The following is a 20,610-nucleotide window of genomic DNA, read 5'->3' as shown; positions in this document are numbered from 1 at the left end:
AAATGGCTCCAGTAATTCACGCCAAATAGACTGTAGGTACGCTATAGAGAGCCAGGAGGAACGCATCTGCATTAATCAATATGAAATTATCCCGGACGTAATTTGTGGAGGGCAGCCATGATGCACCTGCCCAGAAATGCAATTGGGGGAAGCCTGCCGATAAATAAGTGCCCAAACACTGGTGAAAATCTGTGAGATAGGTTCATGGTGAAGAGACTCGGAGCAGTTCATTTGGTAAGAATAGGATTAACAGTACTGGGCATACATGTGTGAATTTACATAGACTGTGGAATAGTATAGGCACAGAGACAATTCAATTTCCCCGTGCAAAATTGACTTCAGTTCATTCAGGATCCCTGTCAGATGAAACATGGCATTTAGGTACGGTGCCAGTGACAGTAATAATTCAACACTGCAGTCAGTGAGTACATAAAAACAGACAGAATTGCACAGGTTTTCTGCATATGCACTCGAAAATGAATTGATAAGCCCATTGAAAAGAAAAATACATCTTGTCTCGAGAAAAAAAGCGTATCTCCAGTGTTTACTGGAGGATCCTTACGCGGATTGCGGGCCTTTGTCAAATACGCTGTCGCTGATACAATGTTTTGATATTTTTGATGGTCATTCTTATGATCAGTGCTTGAATCAACAGAACAGTAAGAAAATAGTGTATTGTGATATCGCAGACTTCTTTTTTAAGTCATGACTTGTCCTGATAGGTTGAAGATGTGTCCTGAGGCGCCACAAGTTGAGAACCATGGCCCTTACCTGCATTATGTGTAATATTGTAAAAAGAAAAGAAAAAAAAAATAGTTTTCCTTGCTCCCCCATCCTAAACTAAATATTGCCCATGACTTGTAATTGGAGTACCATATATCCGTCATTAAGGTTAGGATGAAAAAAATAAATAAAAAAGCACTGGCTCAACTTCAGACAAACACAGCCGTATATATTTGCAGTTTTAGTCAGAACTTTGAGTATAAGTCGTACGATTGCATCCTCATAAATCTTTCCCCTGCCGGCATTTACTGAAAGTCTCCTCCCAGTGAATGTGACTTTTAGTCTTGCATCCCCAAACAAATGGGTGTCAAGAGGTAAATAAATAAATCTATATGCTCGGTAAACTGTGGGGCCAGAGAGATAAGAGTGTCCTTAAAATGACCATATGCAAAGTTAGTGATAGTACTATGGCTGTCCCGCGGATTATCGCCTTTGCATATCTCCAGATCATTCCACAGCATTCTGGTGCTAAGGCCAAGATCACTGTGTCATTGTTTGAATATTTACATGTAATTTGTGTCATTCATGAAGTTATTTTATTTCTGTAAAACATTCCAGAATATATTTGTGTAAGCTCTCAAACTTACAGTTTTCCATTGTATAGATGATTCTCAAGCCGTCATCTATGCTTTGTTGTTTTACTGTTGAGGACGTTTGGCCTCTCACTTCAGGAGCCTTTGATGCAACAGAAGATTCAAAATAAATCCAGCCTGCTGCTATAAGATCACTGTTTTTGACAAAGATTCCTTAAGTGAATGGTAAAATGTCCTAAACACAAAAAGAACCCAGTACAGACAAGCTGTGTTATCAATGTTTGATGTAAATACACTACTGTAGTTGTGATAATAGCAGCAATAGTAGTAGTGGTTGTACTAATAATGTAGTAGTCCTTACAGTCGTAGTAGTTGTAGGAGAATAGGAGAAAAAAATAAACTTGAAATACAAAGGTGCCCGTTTCACAGTTTGAGAACCTCTAAAGTACTTTTGCGTGAACAGCAAAGGAGAGCTTGCGGACATTGTTCAGATCCCGGGCCTTGGTTGGCAGCTGGTGACCTTCCTGGTCTATATGCTGCATGGCTCTCCTCCTTTTTCAGCTTAGACAGGCCGCCGCTCTTTATCACTCCCAGGGATCAGCAATTGCTCAACGCCAGTCGCTCCGTAATGCATCCACACTGGTATCTCTTCAGAGCACGCCTATGCGCAAATGCTTTAAACAAGAAATGAATACAAGAATAGGAGGATGCAAGAAAGGGAGGTGTTATGCAGCATTTTAAGTGCAATATTTTTCATATTCTTTCTATGCTATATATGTTTAGGAAGAGAGTAGTGGCAACATGCCCTGTATACATAATAAACAATATTAGCTCTAGTACATTAGCTCTTTATAGAAAGTCTTCTACAATAGCAAGATAAACCAAGTCCAAACTTTAAAACTACTCACATCTACACCCCATCCTAATGTATGGGCTTCAGTCTTCTCTGCTGGGTGGTTGAGCCTTGAGCCACTGCTCCTCCACATCAGTATGAGTGAATGTTTGGTGCCTTTTGGATGTCTCACTGTGGAGTTGTCTATAGCCTGTCCAACAGAGGACATGCTAGGAAGAGCTAAGACAGACTGTCTCATTGAAGCTATCCACTATTCTGATTTGTGTTAAACTGTAATTTCAGAAAGATCACAGAATATTGCAATAGATGTTTTTTGGATTGATTAAAAACATTCACTGTAATGTTTGCATAAGAATTTGATTGCCTTAAAAATGTGTTTTTATCAATGTATTCTACTCAAGTGCTTGCCCGTATCCCTGTGGCATGATTACTATATAATGAAACATCTGTGTCTGAAGACTGGCACACAAGGAAAAAACATTCTTTTGAATTTAAACAGATTGCTTTTGATTTCCTACAATTAAATTATGGCATTTCCAGAAGGCTGAAGGCATAAACAGTGTCTGTCCAAGTGCTAATACATTTTTCATTTGTGATAACCTTGAGAATATGATCCATAACAAGATTGACATTAAAATACATCAAGTATGATATGTGTGCAATGGCTTGCAGAAGTTTTGCCAATTATAAACAGTAGGATAGTGAAAAACATTTAAACCTCCCTGTGATGTATGGTTCATAAGCATATAGCAACAGCTTCTTAATTGGTTGAATCCTCCATTGGCAGACTCCACACTGTACCCCCAGGCTCAGATAAAAGACTTCTAAACTCTCTTTTGTGGAGCTTTGGAGATGAAAGGGCACAGAAGACAAGAGCCTGTCAGGAAGAAAGTGGGTCCCAGCAGCGTGCGAGGAAAGCAGGTGCAGCGGACCAGAAGAACGACAGGTTATCAGCGGCACGGGGCTTCAACATTGAGACTCCTCCAATCGACTCGTAATAAAGTCTTATTCTTCCCGCAGTGCTCACAGCCAATCTAATTTTACATGACAGACGTGGAGAGGTTGTTTACAAGTAACGCGCGTTGACTCCAGTGAGGCATGCACGAATGATGAGCACGTAAACAGTATGTCTTCTGTAGTCACGTTCAGCCTGGATGTTTATAGCGGATATTATTATCATAGTAATAGTGAATGCTTAATGTTACTGGCAGCAAAGAAAATTTTAAACTAGTCATTGCTCACCAATACAATTCATGTTACCTCTATTCAATTGTTCATAGGCTCTATAATATAATATTTATTCTATTTAATATGGGGCCACATGAATATTCCAAAAGTAAGATGCTCTAAGATGCTTTTTTTGGGGGGTCTTTCCTCTTGTTGATTGTAGTAATTTTGTGCATCTGAATGTTTTTGGGATGTTTTGTCGCATCTTTTGCCCATTGGCAGTCTCTGCGCTGCCCAGTGCCTGGTGTTTGGCGAGCGTCCCCACTGCCCAGGCCAGGACCAATCCGGGCTAACCAATTAAACATATTTATTAATGTGTAATAAATACAATAAATACATGAATACGCATATGCATGTAAACACTTTCCCACTTATGTAATTACAAAATTGAATAATACGATATTCCAGCAGGAAACCATGTTTGCATCCACTTTATAAAAAGACACATTTGCATTTTTTTTCACTGTCTGACATTCATTAATATTTGGAAGCATTGCTTTTAAACTGTATAACTTGGGTTTTGGATTTCCTTCCACAAGCTTCTCACAGTAGTTGGCAGGATTATTTGTCCATTCCTTCAAACAGAACTGGTGTAACTGATCCAAATGTGTAGGCCACCTTGCGTGCACCTGCCTTTTCAGTTCTGCACATACATTGTCAACTGGATTCAGATTAGGATTTTATGATGACCACATCAAAACTTTAATTTTGATATCCTTAAGCCACTTCGAAACCAGTTTTGCAGTATCCTTTGGGAATTGTCCATTTGGAAGACCCATCTGCGCCCAAGCTTTAACTTCCTGGCTGATGTCTTGAGATCTTGCTCCTATATTTCCATATAGTGTTCTTCCTTCATGATGTCATCTATTTTGTGAAGTGCACCAGTCCCTCCCGCAGCAAAACAACCCTACAGCATGATGCTGCCACCCCCGTTGTTGGGTTGAAGTTCTCAGGCTTTTTTTTTTTTCCTCCAAACGTGACGATGACCATTATTAAAATCTTTATCCATTTTTTTGTTTTTAATTTTAAAACTCCAAACTGGCTTTTGGACATTTCTTTTGGCGCAAGGGCTTCTTCCTGACAGAGTACTCTCTGAGCCCATGTTGCTACAGGACTTGTTTCACTCTGGATGATGACAAACTCTTACCAGGTTCAACTTCTTCACCAGGTCTTTTGTATTTGTTCTTGGGTTGATATTCTCATTTCAGACCACAGCATGGTCATCTCTGGGACACAGAACCCGCTTTCTTTCTGATCTGTATGATGACTGGACATTTCTCATTGTTTTTACTAATGTACTTGGTGCCTTCAAGTTTCCTGAAATTGCACACAATGATGAACCAGACTTGTGCTTCCAAGGTCATGACAACGTCCAAAATTGTTTAAAGATATAGTAGTCTTAGTGTGTGTAAGTAAACTTTTGGTTTTGAAAATTCTATCTCTCATTCTTCTGGCTCTTGACAAATCCAAATTATTTTTTTTAAATTCTAATTGAATAAAAGTTAATTCTGGTTTCATGTCAGACAGTGAGAAAAAAAAAGCAATGTGTATTTTTAAGAAGTGCATGTTAACATATGGTTCCCGCTGTATCTTAAGAAATGCTTTTGAAAGATTGCTTAATGTATTTCAAAACAATCAACTGGTCCTGTAACTTGTGCACTCTCAAAGAGATATATGACATGAATAGCCCATTTATTTTTAACATTATATCCCCTTTGAATTGTCACCTAAATTAGATTTTAATACTCACAGATATGACTTTTCATTTCTAAATGCTTCCATCTTTTGATAAAAACCCATTATAACCCTCTTTTGTGTCTATTACCATATTTCATATCACCTGAAGAGAATCAAATTACAAATCCTGGTATCTTTTAGTTATCTCCATTGTCCTGTTCTATGACTTTCTTTTCTTCTCCAAACTACAACAGAAAGTGTAAGAGTGATCCCAGGCTTATTTCTCTTCTTCTTGACGTCTATGTTGTGATAAGGTCAGAGCAGGAGTCAGGTCTTGTCAAAGCCCTGTCACATAGTTCCCTTCTCTACACTCATAACTTTCTGCCGTATCACTCTTCATTACACGTGAGCCTTGAACAGATGTCAGGAATAACATCAATTTCATGTACTACAATTATGACACCATTATAGATGGGACTCACAGGCTGTCAGTGCCATTGTTAACGTTTGATTGAGGAGATACTGTGAAGAGCTGCTTGAGTTAATAAAGTAATGTCATGAATAGGGTGAATTTAATACTATTATTCATACAGGAATGCGAAAGATTATAATAGAGGGCTCTTATTAAATATGCATTCTTTTGCCTGTGTTTTGAATTGTAGCTTTCTATGAACGTCCATCAAACCACTTTTTGCAAAGGAAATTAACTATCTGATAAGCTCACTCTCTTCAGGAGCGATCTTATCATTTATCCTTTCTACTTAAAGATAGGTCAGTGCACCACCATATGATGTTACAAATGTTTGATGTTGGCATCTGTATCAAAATGTGACATTTCACAGCTGTTTTTTTCTACAATTTGTTTGAGCATTACCAAAGTGTTGGAGGTGTTTGTTGTCCCCACAAAAAAAAAAAAAAAAAAAAAAAAATCAAAGGCCAAGGAATATTTTGTGCATGAATGTTGACTGATTGGTGCAAAAGCAGCTATTTATCGCTCCCTCTACAGAACACTGCCCATTCATCTGAAAGGGAATTACTTATCACCGGTCTACAGGGAGCCATTACCCGCTATTGTCTCAGAGAATGGTGCACCCCGTGCAGCTTTGTGTGTGCTGGACGAGAAACATCAGAAGCAGGAGACACGTGAAGGCCGACAGTGAATGAACCGCAATAAGAGGTTTCATCTGTCCATTCTGCTGCATAAAAAGACTCTATGCATGAGACCAGCTATTATACTATACTGCCTTGAAGACTCCAAGTGTTCAGCAATCATGCATGTGCACATTGGAGAATATAACAATTGTTTTTACCCCACGTTTTAATTAATTGATAAAAAAAACCATAATAATAAAATAAACGTTAAAAGGAGCCTTAATAATATGCCGTTATGTCATGGTATTGCTATCTTGCAACCAATACAACAAGTATCACACTTGTGATTGCTCATTTCTGTATTTTGGACAGATTATGTAAATGAACACACATGAGTTTCATGCAGGTAAATGCAGGCACAGGGAGAATATGCAAGGGAATCACACACTCGACATTCTTGTTGTGATTATATTTTAGAATAAGGCTATAATAAGTATGCTGACTGTCATCGCAAAGAGTGTCATTTATTGTGTACACTTACATATTGTATTTACTTGTACAAATTTTGTTCAGTGCACTACAGCTTACATTGAAGGTTTGAGAGATTCATGTTATGTTCTCATGTGAATGAAATGGCAATAAATAAATAAAAAAACAAATAATAATAATAATAATAATAATAATAATAATAATAATAATAATATAATATTATCTATGATTATCATGATTATGATTTTTATTATGAGTATAATTCTGATTATGGTTATGTTGATTATGATTATTAGGATTATAATTATGATTATGATGATGATGACGATGATTATTAATATTATTAATAATATTGTCACTATTATTATTATTAAAACATTCATACATTCTTCATTCATACAGCGTTGAAAAAGGGAGAAGCTTGTTATCAAAATATGACGCATGCGCAGTGGATATATTTTCTAGCCTCTGAAGCTATCGAGTTGCTACACAGATGTAAGCTAGCTCTGATATAAATAAGACAAAGAAACCTTGTGAAGAGACTGCTTGAAAACGACCTTAAAGTTGCGTAGAGAGAAATCAGCGGTTGTGATACAAAGCTGCATGTTTTATTCGATAGATTTGGAAGAATGGAATTGAAAGGTACGCCGCCACCATATCTTTTTAAACTTTTTTGTGAGCAAGCACTGCACAGATTAGCTTCGGCTAGGAGGGGTAGTTTGCGTTAGCTTGGGCTGCTAGCATCCTGTTACATGGATCATAGAAGGCCCTTTGTTTCTCACCGGGTAATTACAAGCATTAATAGCAGCGGTCTGATTTAACATTAACACATCCCCACACACTTTACATAACCATACACCTGTGTTTAACGTATCGACTGCATGTTTGAAAGTGTTGCTGTAGATTTATGCACAAGATGCTCTGGGCTAGCTGCTTCATGTTAGCTGCATTTGCGCTTTAACGCTAAAGAAGTTGACATTAATCTACGAAATCGAAGCCAACATGCCAGTTTTGCGTATTTCATGGCCTGCTCACTTAAACTAGTGTGCTAAACAATTGCTTCTCTGTGAATTTAGCGTCTAAGGCGGTAATCTAAGTATAAATATGCTGGTGTTGCATTGACAGGAGTTCTGTGTAGTGTTGACACTTTAGTGGTGCAGGATACGTGGATAATTTCGTGTTTTCTATTTCATTGGAACCATTTGGTGTTGCTAGAACATTCACTAAGCTGACGTTTCCCAGGCTGTGTGTCAAGACCTAAGGGTGGGTCTTGCATTTTATATGATACGTCCTAAATGTTCAGAATCAGTTTATTATTGGTGATGTGGATGCTATTAGGTCGGAGGGGAAAATGACAGTGGCTAAAATGTAAACTATGTCTTTTACCATACCTTATGGTTATGAATTAATGACTAGATGTATCCCTCATACATATACACATGCGTATGAATGCTTTTCATGCCTTTTAAAAATGCACTGAATTTAGCAATGTTCATAATAGTTGTTCAACAGCTATTCTTGTTCCTTTCTTGCCTGTAGACATTCAAGCTAATACCAATGTTATACTACAGGTTAAGCAAATGCAAAGTAAAATACAAATGAGTATCTTTGACTGATAACACATGACTTCTTTAAGTCTGCAGACTCAGCCCCCCTTATTGATCGGAAGGGCCCTCAAAGTCCTCCAATAATAATAACTTGTTTCATTCAAAAGAATTTTTACAAAGAAATGTTACAGCTTAAAACTGCATATGAAACAACAAATAGCAATGACTGTAGATTTCAATACAGATTTGATTTAAATTCATGCAAATATGTTTCCCATCAAATTTAACTTTTCAAAGTATTTGTTTTGTGGACCAGCTTTGTCTTGAAGTGCATCTGAGGGCCCCACTTTGGGAACCACTGTAATAGTGTAAGAGCATTGTCTGAACTGGCTTGGCTTTCCCAAGATTTAGCATTTTAGTATTATTAGAGGCTCCTAAAGACACCTTAAGGCTCTGGTGTTCTTTTGATGAACCACCATGGGGCTGTTGTGATATAAATTAAGTATATAAGTAATATTTTAAAACGTTATGTGTGTTTAGCTTGACCTCACTGATTAAAGCCTGGTTCCTTTTGGAAGAATCTAACTCTGCCTTTTTTATGTCTTTTAGAATGAAACCCGAAGATGAAGCTATGAACGATGCTGTGGTAACTTAGATTATTACCACCTTAACTGTATTTTCTGACTTTTCAAAAGGTGATTACTCAGATATTATTTTCCCTGGCTGATACTCTTGTTTCATTTGGCTACCAAAGGTGGTCCGATGTAAGTTCTGCTCCAAGTGGTTTTGTGGGTAGCCTGGAGCTGCAGCTTACAGAACATGTTCTTGCCTGAGATTGACTTTACACGAAAGAAATGGATAATGGATGTTTTAGAAAGTATTGTGTTTAGGTTGAGTTTCACTATAGTTCTATTTGAAATACCCAATAAGTACTGGTGAACCTTTGGATAGATCTGGCTAAAGGCCATTCCTCCCACAGCTCTGCTCAGTGTCCAGACTGTTTGTTTACAGTACAATGCAAGCAGTTTATATATTGTAAATGTCACTGGCACTACATGTGGTTAACCTCTGTAACCAGGCTACCTTTAGTGTGGGGTATACAAGTTGGCGCTGCTACTGTATGTTCAGATATGCCCAAGTTGCATATTTATTTGATCCCAAAAAATTGAAACTAAATGTGTAACCAATTGTTTTTTTTCAGTAAATTGTATCAAAGCAAGGAGTACTAAATCAAGACCTAAACAAGAAATGAAATGGAACAACATCTGGAAAACCATGACCATACTATTTTTAATTAACATGGATTTTAGTTTTAGAGTGTGTTAGTGTTGGTCTCAGGGATTTTGCGATGTGGATATAGTAGTATAGTGTCCTCCAAGACCAAGTGTATTTTTAATAACATTTCACAGTGAGCATAATTGAAATAAAGGCTGTTACACACACTAAAGGCACTACAAAGATGTTGAGTCTCATTGAAAGTGTATTACTCATGTTAACCAACTAGTAATTACTTTCCAACATTCGAACAGTATGAGAGGTTTTTGGCTACCTACATTTTCATAGAGATTGCTTCAAAGTCAGTCACGGTAGAGAGAAGGAAAAAAAAGAACATGTTTGAATAAGAACAGCTTCCCACAGCGAGTCTGGATTGGCAACAATAAGTAAAACTCCAAGGAACAGAGCCAGAAGTGTGGTTTTGGGTTTGCTCAGCTGTCAGAAAAACTATTTTGTACAATTCTTGTGTTTGAGGGCGTCTGTGCAAATTGAAAGCTGCCTCTCATTCCAGTTGTAGACGTTTCTGATTAGCACATTGCCGCATCTGTTATGGGCCTGTGCAAGAACTACCTGTTCTTACAGATTTGCTTTAAATGCCACACGCTAGTGATTTGTGGCATTGAACATTTTTGTGGTTGGATGTTTTGCTTTTCTAAACTAATTTCACCAGACGTTTACGGAGTTGTGTGGAGCATTTTTGTTCATAATTTGCAGCGTGCCTGACTGTTTGTCCAACATCGGAAAGTATTATAAAACAAAATGAAAGGAAATCATTCTCAGACTTTTTCCCCAGAGATGTGACTCATTTAAGGCCTATGTAAAGACAGATCTGGGTGTTTCTGTTTATTTAGACATTAAGCTCTTTGGTTTGTCTGTTACGCTGTTTTTAGAATAGTGTTTATTTGTGGGATTTAGAACATGTCTTTCCTTTGTTTCTCTTGTGACTGTTAGAGCTTTGAGGAGGAGAGAGTTAGACCTGTGGCGGTGATGTCACGGGTTCCCACCCCTCCCCCGCCTGGGGAGATGTCCAGTGGACCTGTGGCAGAGAGCTGGTGTTACACACAGGTATGGACACTGTGTTTCAGCTGACTTTAATAATCACATGCTTTGACTGTATGTTTTGTCCTGTCACCAGGTCAAAGTGGTAAAGTTTTCCTACATGTGGACCATAAACAACTTCAGTTTCTGTAGAGAGGAAATGGGTGAAGTTTTGAAAAGTTCGACTTTCTCATCTGGGCCCAATGACAAGATGAAATGGTATGTGCATTACTGTGAAATTTTGCCAGAAATGATTGAATGTCACTGCATTTTATTATAAATAATCTAGATGGTTCCATTGCCCAAATACTCTGCAGTAATGAATCCAGCATGTTTTGTCATCTGTGTGTCAAAACAACTTGGCATGTCAATCGGAAACTTTCCCAGTATAGATCCAGTGACAGTTTGGGTGGTAGTGCATACCTGCAGTAATCTTTGTTTACAAGTGAGGTGCCTGAATACGCCTGTTATCGTGTTGAAGCCTAGAGTCAATAAGCTGCAGATCTGAGCAACACATGACCAGACCAAAATGTCATGGATCAGTCATACTTGTATTTACAGAATGCTCAAAACTTACAACTAATAGTCATTTATTTTAACTTGACTTGGCTTTAAATTATGTATTGACTGACATTAAGTCCAGACCATGCATCGTTTGGAAATTTGTCGAATTGCATGCATTCGGACATATCTTCCTTTTGTTTCAAATGACTGTTGATGCAGTTTGATCTTTTTCTTTTCCAGGTGTCTGCGAGTCAACCCAAAGGGACTTGACGATGAAAGCAAAGACTATCTGTCATTGTATTTACTACTTGTTAGTTGTCCAAAAAGTGAAGTACGTGCAAAGTTCAAATTTTCTTTGTTGAACGCTAAACGGGAGGAGACAAAAGCAATGGGTGAGTTAAGCTACACGTTCATTCTTCTGGGTTTCTTCGCTTCAATTCAGATTTCATGTCTTTTTATGTTTTTGTTTTTTTTGTCTTTTTACAGAAAGCCAAAGAGCATATAGATTTGTCCAAGGCAAAGACTGGGGCTTTAAAAAATTTATTCGAAGAGATTTTCTTCTCGATGAAGCCAATGGACTTTTGCCAGATGACAAGCTCACTCTGTTCTGTGAGGTAAGACCTTTACTGCTTTTTATGGATAGCAAATTTAATATTTTTTCCTAATATTATAAACAAGGACATGAAGCAGCGATCTGCTATTTTTGTGATGTGGTTTTTCAGCGTTCTGCTTTGTCTTTGCCTGTTCAGTCCTCCATACTTACTGTAGATGCTTCACTTTTTTCTCTCACGCTCCTCTCCTGAGTCTTGTGACAAGGAGATAGCAAAGTGTGGAATTTCAAAAGCAGCAGAAAGCTTTATTTAAAGCCGGTGTAAATAATCTAAGTGCACAGTAATCATGATTTAGGCTGTAAGGAAAGTACAAAATCTATGCCATATCACCCACCAGTAGAAGTGAATCAATGAACTCAAAACATTTCTTGACTGTTGCTTTTTACTACCTCTAGCAATGAGCAGTTTACAAATCTGAAGGTAAAAGTTATATGCTTATATTTATATTATTTTCATATGTGGGTGGCTCTTTAATGCAGCATTGGCTTAATAGATGTCTGCCAAAAAAGTTTCTTGAACCTTTGCTTTGGGTTTCTCATGATCATTTCCTTTGGTGACCGAGTAAACTTGCGTTGTTCTGTTTTGTTGCCATCGAAGATAAGGACGTAAGCTTGTTTCTTGTGTTTTGTTTTCTGTTGTTTATCTATGACGGTATAGTTGAAGTTGCTATGTTCTTGTAGTGCAATTATTGAACCAGGAGTCAACAATTACACATACTTTCTTGTGCTTGGCAACTTGAAATACACTTATCCCATTAGAGAACTCGGATTTACAGACCAAGTCTTACATAACAAAACAGGTTAAGAATTGCTCACTAAAGACTGTATGGGTGCTTGTAGCAGTATTGACTTTGACATTTACCCGGTCATGTTACAGTTGACTCTGATGTGTGGGAGTTCTTTGGCTTTAGAGAAGCTTGTACTTCCACTGAATCATACCCCCATGTGCCTCTTTGGCAGTACAACTCGAGTGGCGTCATTTAAATACAAATATTGACAGCGTTTTATCCGTATGACATTTTTCACTCAGAGGCTGGATCTCTGCTCGCTCCAAATGAATTGAATTTGTGTGTGTCAGGAAGAATGAATGTTTTGCAACTTGTTGAGTTCAGAGACAAGTTAAATGAAGTGACAATGAGATTTGTGTAAATGAGAAATAGTAAGTGCCAGGATGAGGTGGTGCACAGACAGACGTTCCTGACAGATTTAGCAATTCTGGGTAAATTGCCACTTTGATGGGCAAATTACCTTCAAATTAAACTCTGAATGCCGTTTTCTATCAATTAAGTGTTGTAACTCGCTCTTAACTTTATTATAATTTAGTTTGGGAAGTTCTTCATTTGCCTTGTTTAGTTAAATTCTCAAAACTATGATCTAAAACAAATTCAGCTGCACTTCTGACTGAACTTTTACACAACCCCAATGTTGCCGGTTGTGTCCAATTTTGTGTTGAATATGAAAATGTCATCTCATTGCTCTGTGTTTACAAATCTTACAAAATGAAATATGCCTAGATGTTTTGCATTTGTGACATTATAAATATAGTCTTCAGGGATTCAAATGGCATTAAAAAGCATAAAATTTGACTTTCTGCCACCTTACACTGTCTGGCCTACAAAAGGTCACACGCTGATATTTTTGTCGGACCGACTGTAGCCTTGATTACGGTGCATTAACTGCGGCGTTGCTGCGATGAGCTTCACTGTCACAAGATTTATGTCCGTACAGTGTTTCATTAATGTTTCACCAAGATCATGTATTGATGAGCCTGTCCACTGTAATGAGTTAGAGGGCCGCACCAATGATTACTTAAACTTAATTCTGCCATTCTTAATTCTTCCATTACAAAATGCACTAAATTATATCTGGAACTTGCTTGATGGTAACTGTACATATTGTATACAAAAACATATGTAGAACATTAACAAAGGGGCAGATATCATTAGATCCTCCTTTTCATTTAAACTTCTTTGACTTAGCAGGTTTGATGCATACATCTTCATGTCACTTTTGAATGAAATACGTAAATAGTGAAAAAATTATTGAGCTTTTTTTTTTTTTAGCTGTTTGAGCTCACTCTAGAGTTGCCCCGCTCTGCCATACTATTCCCTGTCTATTCCACAGGTTAGTCTTGTAACGTGGCAATTGGAGCAGTTTGAACGGACAGATTGTCAGTGAAATAAACCAATCAGCTATTAGAAGATGTGACAACAGCTGTAGTCCAATTCACAAAATATGAACTGAGTATAAAATGATGAGAGCGCGGAGGCAAAATCCTCGAGTACTTCATCCATGACTAGTTTTGGCTAATAACTTCTGCACATGGCACTGTTGATTGAACTACAACGGCGAGTGATGTAACCTTGTCAATTCCCTGTGATGTCGTGATTGGTTGCGAGTCAGTCACTTGCTTACCGTTTATGTCCAGACCCACCTTCTTTCATGCAGTAAAGAAGAGGGTGTGGTTTACCAGGCTAACTCTTGGGTGGTAATGGGGCCTCTGATGTACGCAATTTGGTATGGAAAAAGCAAAAAATCTCTATATATATATTGATTTGGAATCTACAAAAATGCTTGGGGGGCTGTACCTGGCCGTCGGGCCCCAGTTTGTCCACCTCTGGCGTCAAGCCGTTAAACCTCCAGTACATCCCAAAGGTTCTCATTGTGCTTAACATCTGTGGACTCTGTGGTGGCCAATCCTCATACTCCCAGAATCACGTTCACAATGTGGAAAAACCTGGTCATTTAGTACATTGAGAGGGTCAGCTGATGTCTTTCTTTTGGCACAATATTGCTGTAGGTCAAGGTGGTGACTACTTTTTTTTTTGGCCAGTGTATTTTAGGGATGGGACGATAATGAAATTTGGGGTCACGATTATCTTGGCCAAAATAATTGCGATTAGCGATATTATCACGATATTTGCTTATGGTTTAAAAAATCACTGAAACTGCAGAAATGATGAGGATTGGGCAATTATTAAATATTCCTCTTCATTGTCTGCTGTAAATGTCATACGAGTGAGACATAAAGTAACACGCTGTGGAACATTTTGGACTATGCAGTTGTCATCAATACAAAACATGCAGCTCATGAGCAGCTCGACACAGAAAATGCTATTTCTGCAGTGGGTAATCAAAGAATGGATTTGGATGAGGAACGAACCTACTGAGATCTTATACTGCTGATTGACTTTAGTCACATCACCATGGAGACGTACCCACTCCCGGTAAAGTTACCGGCACTGGTTGTCTGATGGATTTAGCGATTACCTACTAGCATGATAATCACGATAATCAAAAAATGTGGCGATCAATTAATTGCCTCATGTTTTAGCGCGAATAACGATATTATTATCATCCCATCCCTAGTGTATTTTACAAATGTGTATTTATTATCACTTGATGTTACCATTGGTGAAATTTGCTGATTTCTTTTTATTTACTCTGGGTGTGTCTATAAGTATTAAATATCTTAATACGGTAGTGCAGCGGTTAGTGCCTGTGCTTCAGAGCTCAAAGGTCCCAGGTTCAATTCCCACCTGGGCGGGAGTTGTGTGGAGTTTGCATGTTCTCCCTGTGTCTGTGTAGGATTCCCCTTCTACTAAAAAACATGTACAATAGGCCAGGATGTTTGAGAGTGCGAGTGTGGGACTACAGATGCAAATTAGCCCAAGGTTACCATCCAATGTGTTGTGTTTGTTAACATGCACTGTCCCAACTGAATAAGCCAAAGATTTCACTCAAAAAGTAGTGATAAGTGTAATAACCCAATAAAAAATACAAGCAAGATGTCTATAAATTATGCATGTGAATTGACATCTGTATGTTCTAATTTGTCGACATCCACTGTATATGACAAAAATATTCAACCTTTTTGTTTTTTAAATTAAAATCCTTACAATGAGCACAGTTTAAATGACGTCCATCTATGATACGGAATTTGCTTTTGTATACAACGATTCAAAAAGTTAAATGTGTGTGTTTTTGTTCTGCTTCTAGGTGAGCGTAGTGCAGGACTCGGTGAACATTTCGGGGCAGTCGAACATGAACATGCTGAAGGTGCCGGAGTGCCAGCTGTCTGACGACCTGGGCAGCCTCTGGGAGTGTTCACGCTTCACAGACTGCAGCCTCTACGTCGGAGGGCAGGAGTTCAAGGCCCACAAATCCATCCTCGCAGGTCAGCGCCTCCTCCCCACACAATCCTCCTCTCTGCCCCAGCTCAGCAAACTGCACAGCGGCTGGAAGTGCTCTGGAAACACATGGGTCTCACTGAGGACTGTTCGCAAAGTGACAAAGTAAAGTTACATTTCGAAGGTCCATAGGGCGTTGAAAAGCACAGATTCTGAAAACATTTTTACTTTTGCGCCTTAAGTTATCGTTTGTTTTGTCTTAGCAAATAGTGTGTAATCTGCTGTCAAATGAAAGACCCCAGTGATTTTGTGATACATTGTAGCTTCCTTTCGTTATGGATATGGCGTTACATAACAGTGCAATTACTGGGAATAAAACCATAACTAAACACAAGGTTTCATTTGATACATGTTACAAGTTTGCGCCGTTTAGATGCTTAGACTTGGGATTGTGCTGGGCAGCACTAATCCACCTGCTTGCACCGCTTGGCCCTACTTGACCCAGATCACTGAGGGGTCTGCCAGACTGAGGGGCCAGCTATTTTCCAGCTTATCTCTGCACTAAACGACGTGGAGACAGCTCCTCTGGTCAGAGGCAAACACTAAATGTGGAAGTAATAAAGATCATTTATGGCTGCGCTTTCAGTTGTTGTCTAATGCACAGCTATAAAAAAAAAAGAAAAGCATTATTGTGTACATAAATTCTTTCGCTTTTATAGATGCGTTACTAAATGATACGATATTTTTCTTTTCAACAGCAAGGTCCCCAGTTTTCAATGCAATGTTTGAGCATGAAATGGAGGAAAGTAAAAAGGTAATTATTTCAATATTTTTAAACAGATTTATTTGTCATCTGCCATCCTAAGAGCTAGCATAGTAGTTTGTTTCCTGCTATGGGATTTTAACATTTTAGCGTAGTGCCTTTATAGAGCTTGTTTGCCACTTGGAAAAACACTCCCTCCCTTTGCTGCGAGAGTGGCATGTGATTTATTGCGTTTTAAAATATGTTTTGCTTGCAGAACCGCGTGGATATTAGTGATGTGGATCCAGAAGTCTTTAAAGAAATGATGGGATTCATTTACACGGGAAAAGCCCCAAACCTGGAGAAAATGGCTGACAACCTGCTGGCAGCTGCAGACAAAGTGGGTGTTGTTCAAACACTCTAAAGAGACAAATACATTTTTATGCATCTTTTAAGAAGCTTAGTGCAGCTGTGTCCTAATATTTATTTTGGCTGCCGATAAGAAGTAATACAGTTCTGGAGTGATTGTTTTGTGTGTTTGTAATGACAGTGTGTCTCAGCATCAAGTGCAGTTGTTCCTGCTGTGGAGCATTTGTTTGTGTGTAACTGAAGTTTAATGAAATATTTAATCCTTCATCAACGTCTTTCTAATCTCCTAAATCCTTATGAGGCTTGTCTTACGAACAGCAATATGAGTTTCTCTGTATAGACAGCACACAGTATTCACAAGAATGTACTGGGAGCTCTATTAATTATTCCTTTTGTTTTATTGGAAAGAAAAGTCCCTGTTGTTTGTCTCTGATGGAGAGAGATGTTTTTGTTTGAGTAGTTTTTTAATATGAAATGAAAGTCCGCCTGTCCCATCTCTAAATTGTAGTATTTTTGTCCCCCTCTCTTGCCGTCCCAGTACGCTCTGGAGCGTCTAAAGGTCATGTGTGAGGAGGCGCTCTGTAACAGCCTCTCTGTGGAGAACGTGGCCGACACCCTCATCCTCGCAGACCTGCACAGCGCCGAGCAGCTCAAAGCACAAGCCATAGATTTTATCAACAGGCAAGTATCGCAGCGGAAGAAAAAAAAAAACTCCAGTGATAAATTTGTGCTGCCATTTCTGTTTACCAGCCCTGAATGCTTACCTTTTTATCTCCTTGCCATAGGTGCAGTGTCCTGAGACAGCTCGGCTGTAAAGATGGAAAGAACTGGAATAGCAAGTATGTAATTAGCTGATATATGTGACACGAGATTAATAACATGCACTTATCTCTTTCCCAACCAGATGCATTAGAGTTCATTGTTTTAGCCAGCGCAGACAGCCATTTACCTTTTCAGTTTTGAAGCCCCATATCTGTGTATATCCTAGACTTGCACTGAGACAAATAGTGGGAATAGAAATATTTACAAAAATTTAAGAAAAGACTTGTAGATGTAGCGTAGCATCACAGGATTTCATAAACTAGTTATGTTAAGGTTTTAAACTGAACTCTGTATTTGACCACGTACATCTGGCTTTTTTAAGAACCTGTAAGTGAGTCGTGACCCACACTATTTGCATTGTTATTACGATCTAATTTGAGCTGATTGATTTTTAATGTGCAGTTCCAAACTTTAAGCCTCATTCTGTGTGTGCTTACAGTCATGCCACAGACATAATGGAGACTGCGGGCTGGAAGTCAATGATCCAGTCGCACCCTCACTTGGTGGCTGAAGCTTTCCGCGCCTTGGCCTCAGCACAGTGCCCGCCCTTTGGTCTTCCCCGCAAACGCCTAAAACAGTCGTGACAGCTGCGCGGGACCCTTCTGGAAATGTGGAGCTTGGGTTTACAGAGGACGGACTCTTTTGGGGGTACCACTCTACTTCCACCAAAACTGAACACACTTGAATCGGAGGGGAGAGTGGCGCTTTCTGGCCCGGGATGTGGGGAGGCTGGCACGTAGAGGACTGGTATCAGAACGGAAAAAAAAAAACAAGTTTCACTCAGTGTTGCTGGCTTGCTTTGCTGCCCTGGTGGTGCGAACTATGAGGGGAGCAAGACAAGTTGTCCGCTACAATTTTTTTCCTGTGATTTTGATAATGGCCTTAATTATCTGCCATTGCTCTGGAGCCGCTCTGGAGTAACGTTGTCTTTACGCTGTGCCTGCCTTGTCACAACGACCAGGTCTCCTCCAGGTTGCACTAGTTCCCATGAATAGTCATTTTGATATGGAGTTCTATAGGAACGTAACAAAGGTTTAACTAAATGGGAAATATTATATATTTGTAATGTTTAGCCCGTTTTGTGACTAGACATTCAAGAGCATGAACACTTTCAGTGCAAGGTCAGTTCTTTACACTTTTTGAATATGTGTATGCCCCATATTGATGGCACCATTTCTATGTAAATGACAGCTGAACCATATTAAGACCAGGATACAGTAAAGTCTGCTCTTCGGCATAATATTTCTGGGTTCTGCCATTTTGAAGACTGTGATGTTAAATACACAAATGTCTGGCCCGATCAAATGGTAACATTGGAACAAGTATAAGGAAATATTTACTCAGTCTCCCATTTGAATATCCAGATCATACGTCTGTGAACTGTTTAGAGAAAATCTTCAATTTCTTTCCTTATTGCCAACTTGCAAATATCATATATCTCAATATATTGTGACTAAAAGTGGCAAGACTAATGCATGGTCATGTTATTGTCAAAGAAAGTGTCCAAGTACCAATTTTGTTTTGACAATTTATTTTCCGAATTATCTGGACTCCTTGTGCAGAATTAAATGAATTGAATATGTGCAAACAATCCTCTAACATGCTTGGATATTTGTAGGATGCTGAGCATCACTCTACTGGCGGTGTTGTGTGTCTGAATGGGGGTTGTCACGTTTCTTCGGTCCGTCTTGTATGTGGCGTTGTGTGACTGGCATTCCCAAGGATTTTGTAAAATACAGAGTAGCATCATTTTTACATGATCTTACTCACCATGCAGTGTCATATTTGGCATCTTTCAAAGCAAAAAAGATGATGAAGTTGTTGTCTGCAAGAATGCCTGCATTAACCCATTAAAACCTTTTCCAGCACCTGACGCTGCTCGTGTTTTCTTTGGACCATCCTGATATTCTGGGTTTTATAGGATATGTAGCAGGCTTGCGGAATTGTTAAGTTTACATTATTAAAACAAATACACTTTCAGACAAAGCTAGGGTTGGGCAATATGACAACAGAAATGTAACTGTGATGGGAGCTCTGTTCATCTACCAATGTGGATCGCCATATTGTTCTGTTTCATGTAACTCTGCTCAGTGACAGGTGGATTTAACCAATAACAATTTTGTGTGAACTTTCAGATACTTACTTACCTCTTGGGCAATAAAACGTTACTAAGTGTGTATTAATCGTGATAAAATGGAAATTGTGATTTGGGACATGATTTTCATTTGAGATTTTACAAGTTTTACAGGTTTTTGTCGTTCGAGCATCTTTTCCCTGGCTTTAATTAAGGACACTCTGCAGCTGTCGTCTTGTCTTTGGCGTCTTCAGGCTGATGCTGATCCTCGTCTCGTACCGCCGTGGACGCTGGAGGAGCCCCTGATACCATCTCCTCTCCATCCTTTATCACACTCCTCCACTTTCCTCGCCTACTGCAGCGCTCAACGAGACAATGTGCTCTTACGTCGCTACAATCCCAACTATTGTTTTACTGTGGAGTGACAAAAACATGATTAAGGAAAGTGTCCAAAATGCTAGATGGGATTTTTCTTTTTTCTTTTTTCTTTTATTGTAGTTCTGTTTCTCTCCATAATGCGTTGCTCTGCTTGTAAGAAAACTGCACGGCTTTGCTTTGCCTTGAATCCTTTGCCAAATAAGACAGATCTGGGTTGCTTTTAATCTGTAATGATACGCCCAGAAGGTGTTATTACACAGGCACACTTTTGAGCTTGGCACATTTTAAATTGGGGTAGTTTTCTTTCTCTTCTCTGATTGCGCATGTACAAACCTGGCGAAGGGCTGTGAACCTGTCGTAACAGCTGCGAAATCATTGTTAGACTGAACAAGGAGGATATAAAGGGATCTGATGAACGCATTCAGAAGCGCGGTGTTATGGTGCTACTGGGATAGAAAAGGATTTAA

The 20,610-nt window shown here is 38.9% G+C and overlaps 1 protein-coding gene across 2 annotated transcripts; it reads left to right on the top strand.

The window, feature by feature from the left end:
* Nucleotides 1-7,114: 7,114 nt before the first annotated feature.
* Nucleotides 7,115-19,554, top strand: spopla (speckle type BTB/POZ protein like a). 2 transcript variants are annotated; one of them, XM_079562603.1, is made up of 12 exons: nucleotides 7,115-7,296; nucleotides 8,811-8,847; nucleotides 10,428-10,541; nucleotides 10,612-10,733; nucleotides 11,259-11,410; nucleotides 11,505-11,632; nucleotides 15,628-15,805; nucleotides 16,517-16,572; nucleotides 16,778-16,900; nucleotides 17,408-17,550; nucleotides 17,655-17,708; nucleotides 18,131-19,554. In XM_079562603.1, the coding sequence occupies exons 2-12, from the start codon at nucleotides 8,812-8,814 to the stop codon at nucleotides 18,273-18,275; spliced, it is 1,251 nt and encodes a 416-aa protein (XP_079418729.1). In that variant the 5' UTR covers nucleotides 7,115-7,296; nucleotide 8,811; the 3' UTR covers nucleotides 18,276-19,554. The 2 variants fall into 2 exon arrangements, with proteins under 2 accessions (XP_079418729.1, XP_079418730.1); XM_079562604.1 differs by having other exon boundaries at nucleotides 8,811-8,896.
* Nucleotides 19,555-20,610: the final 1,056 nt, after the last annotated feature.

The sequence above is a fragment of the Gobius niger genome (assembly GCF_951799975.1).
Source record: "Gobius niger genome assembly, chromosome: 9".
Classification (NCBI taxonomy): domain Eukaryota; kingdom Metazoa; phylum Chordata; class Actinopteri; order Gobiiformes; family Gobiidae; genus Gobius; species Gobius niger.
Note: the sequence above shows the minus strand (reverse complement) of the source record. Positions and strands in the feature narration are given on the sequence as shown.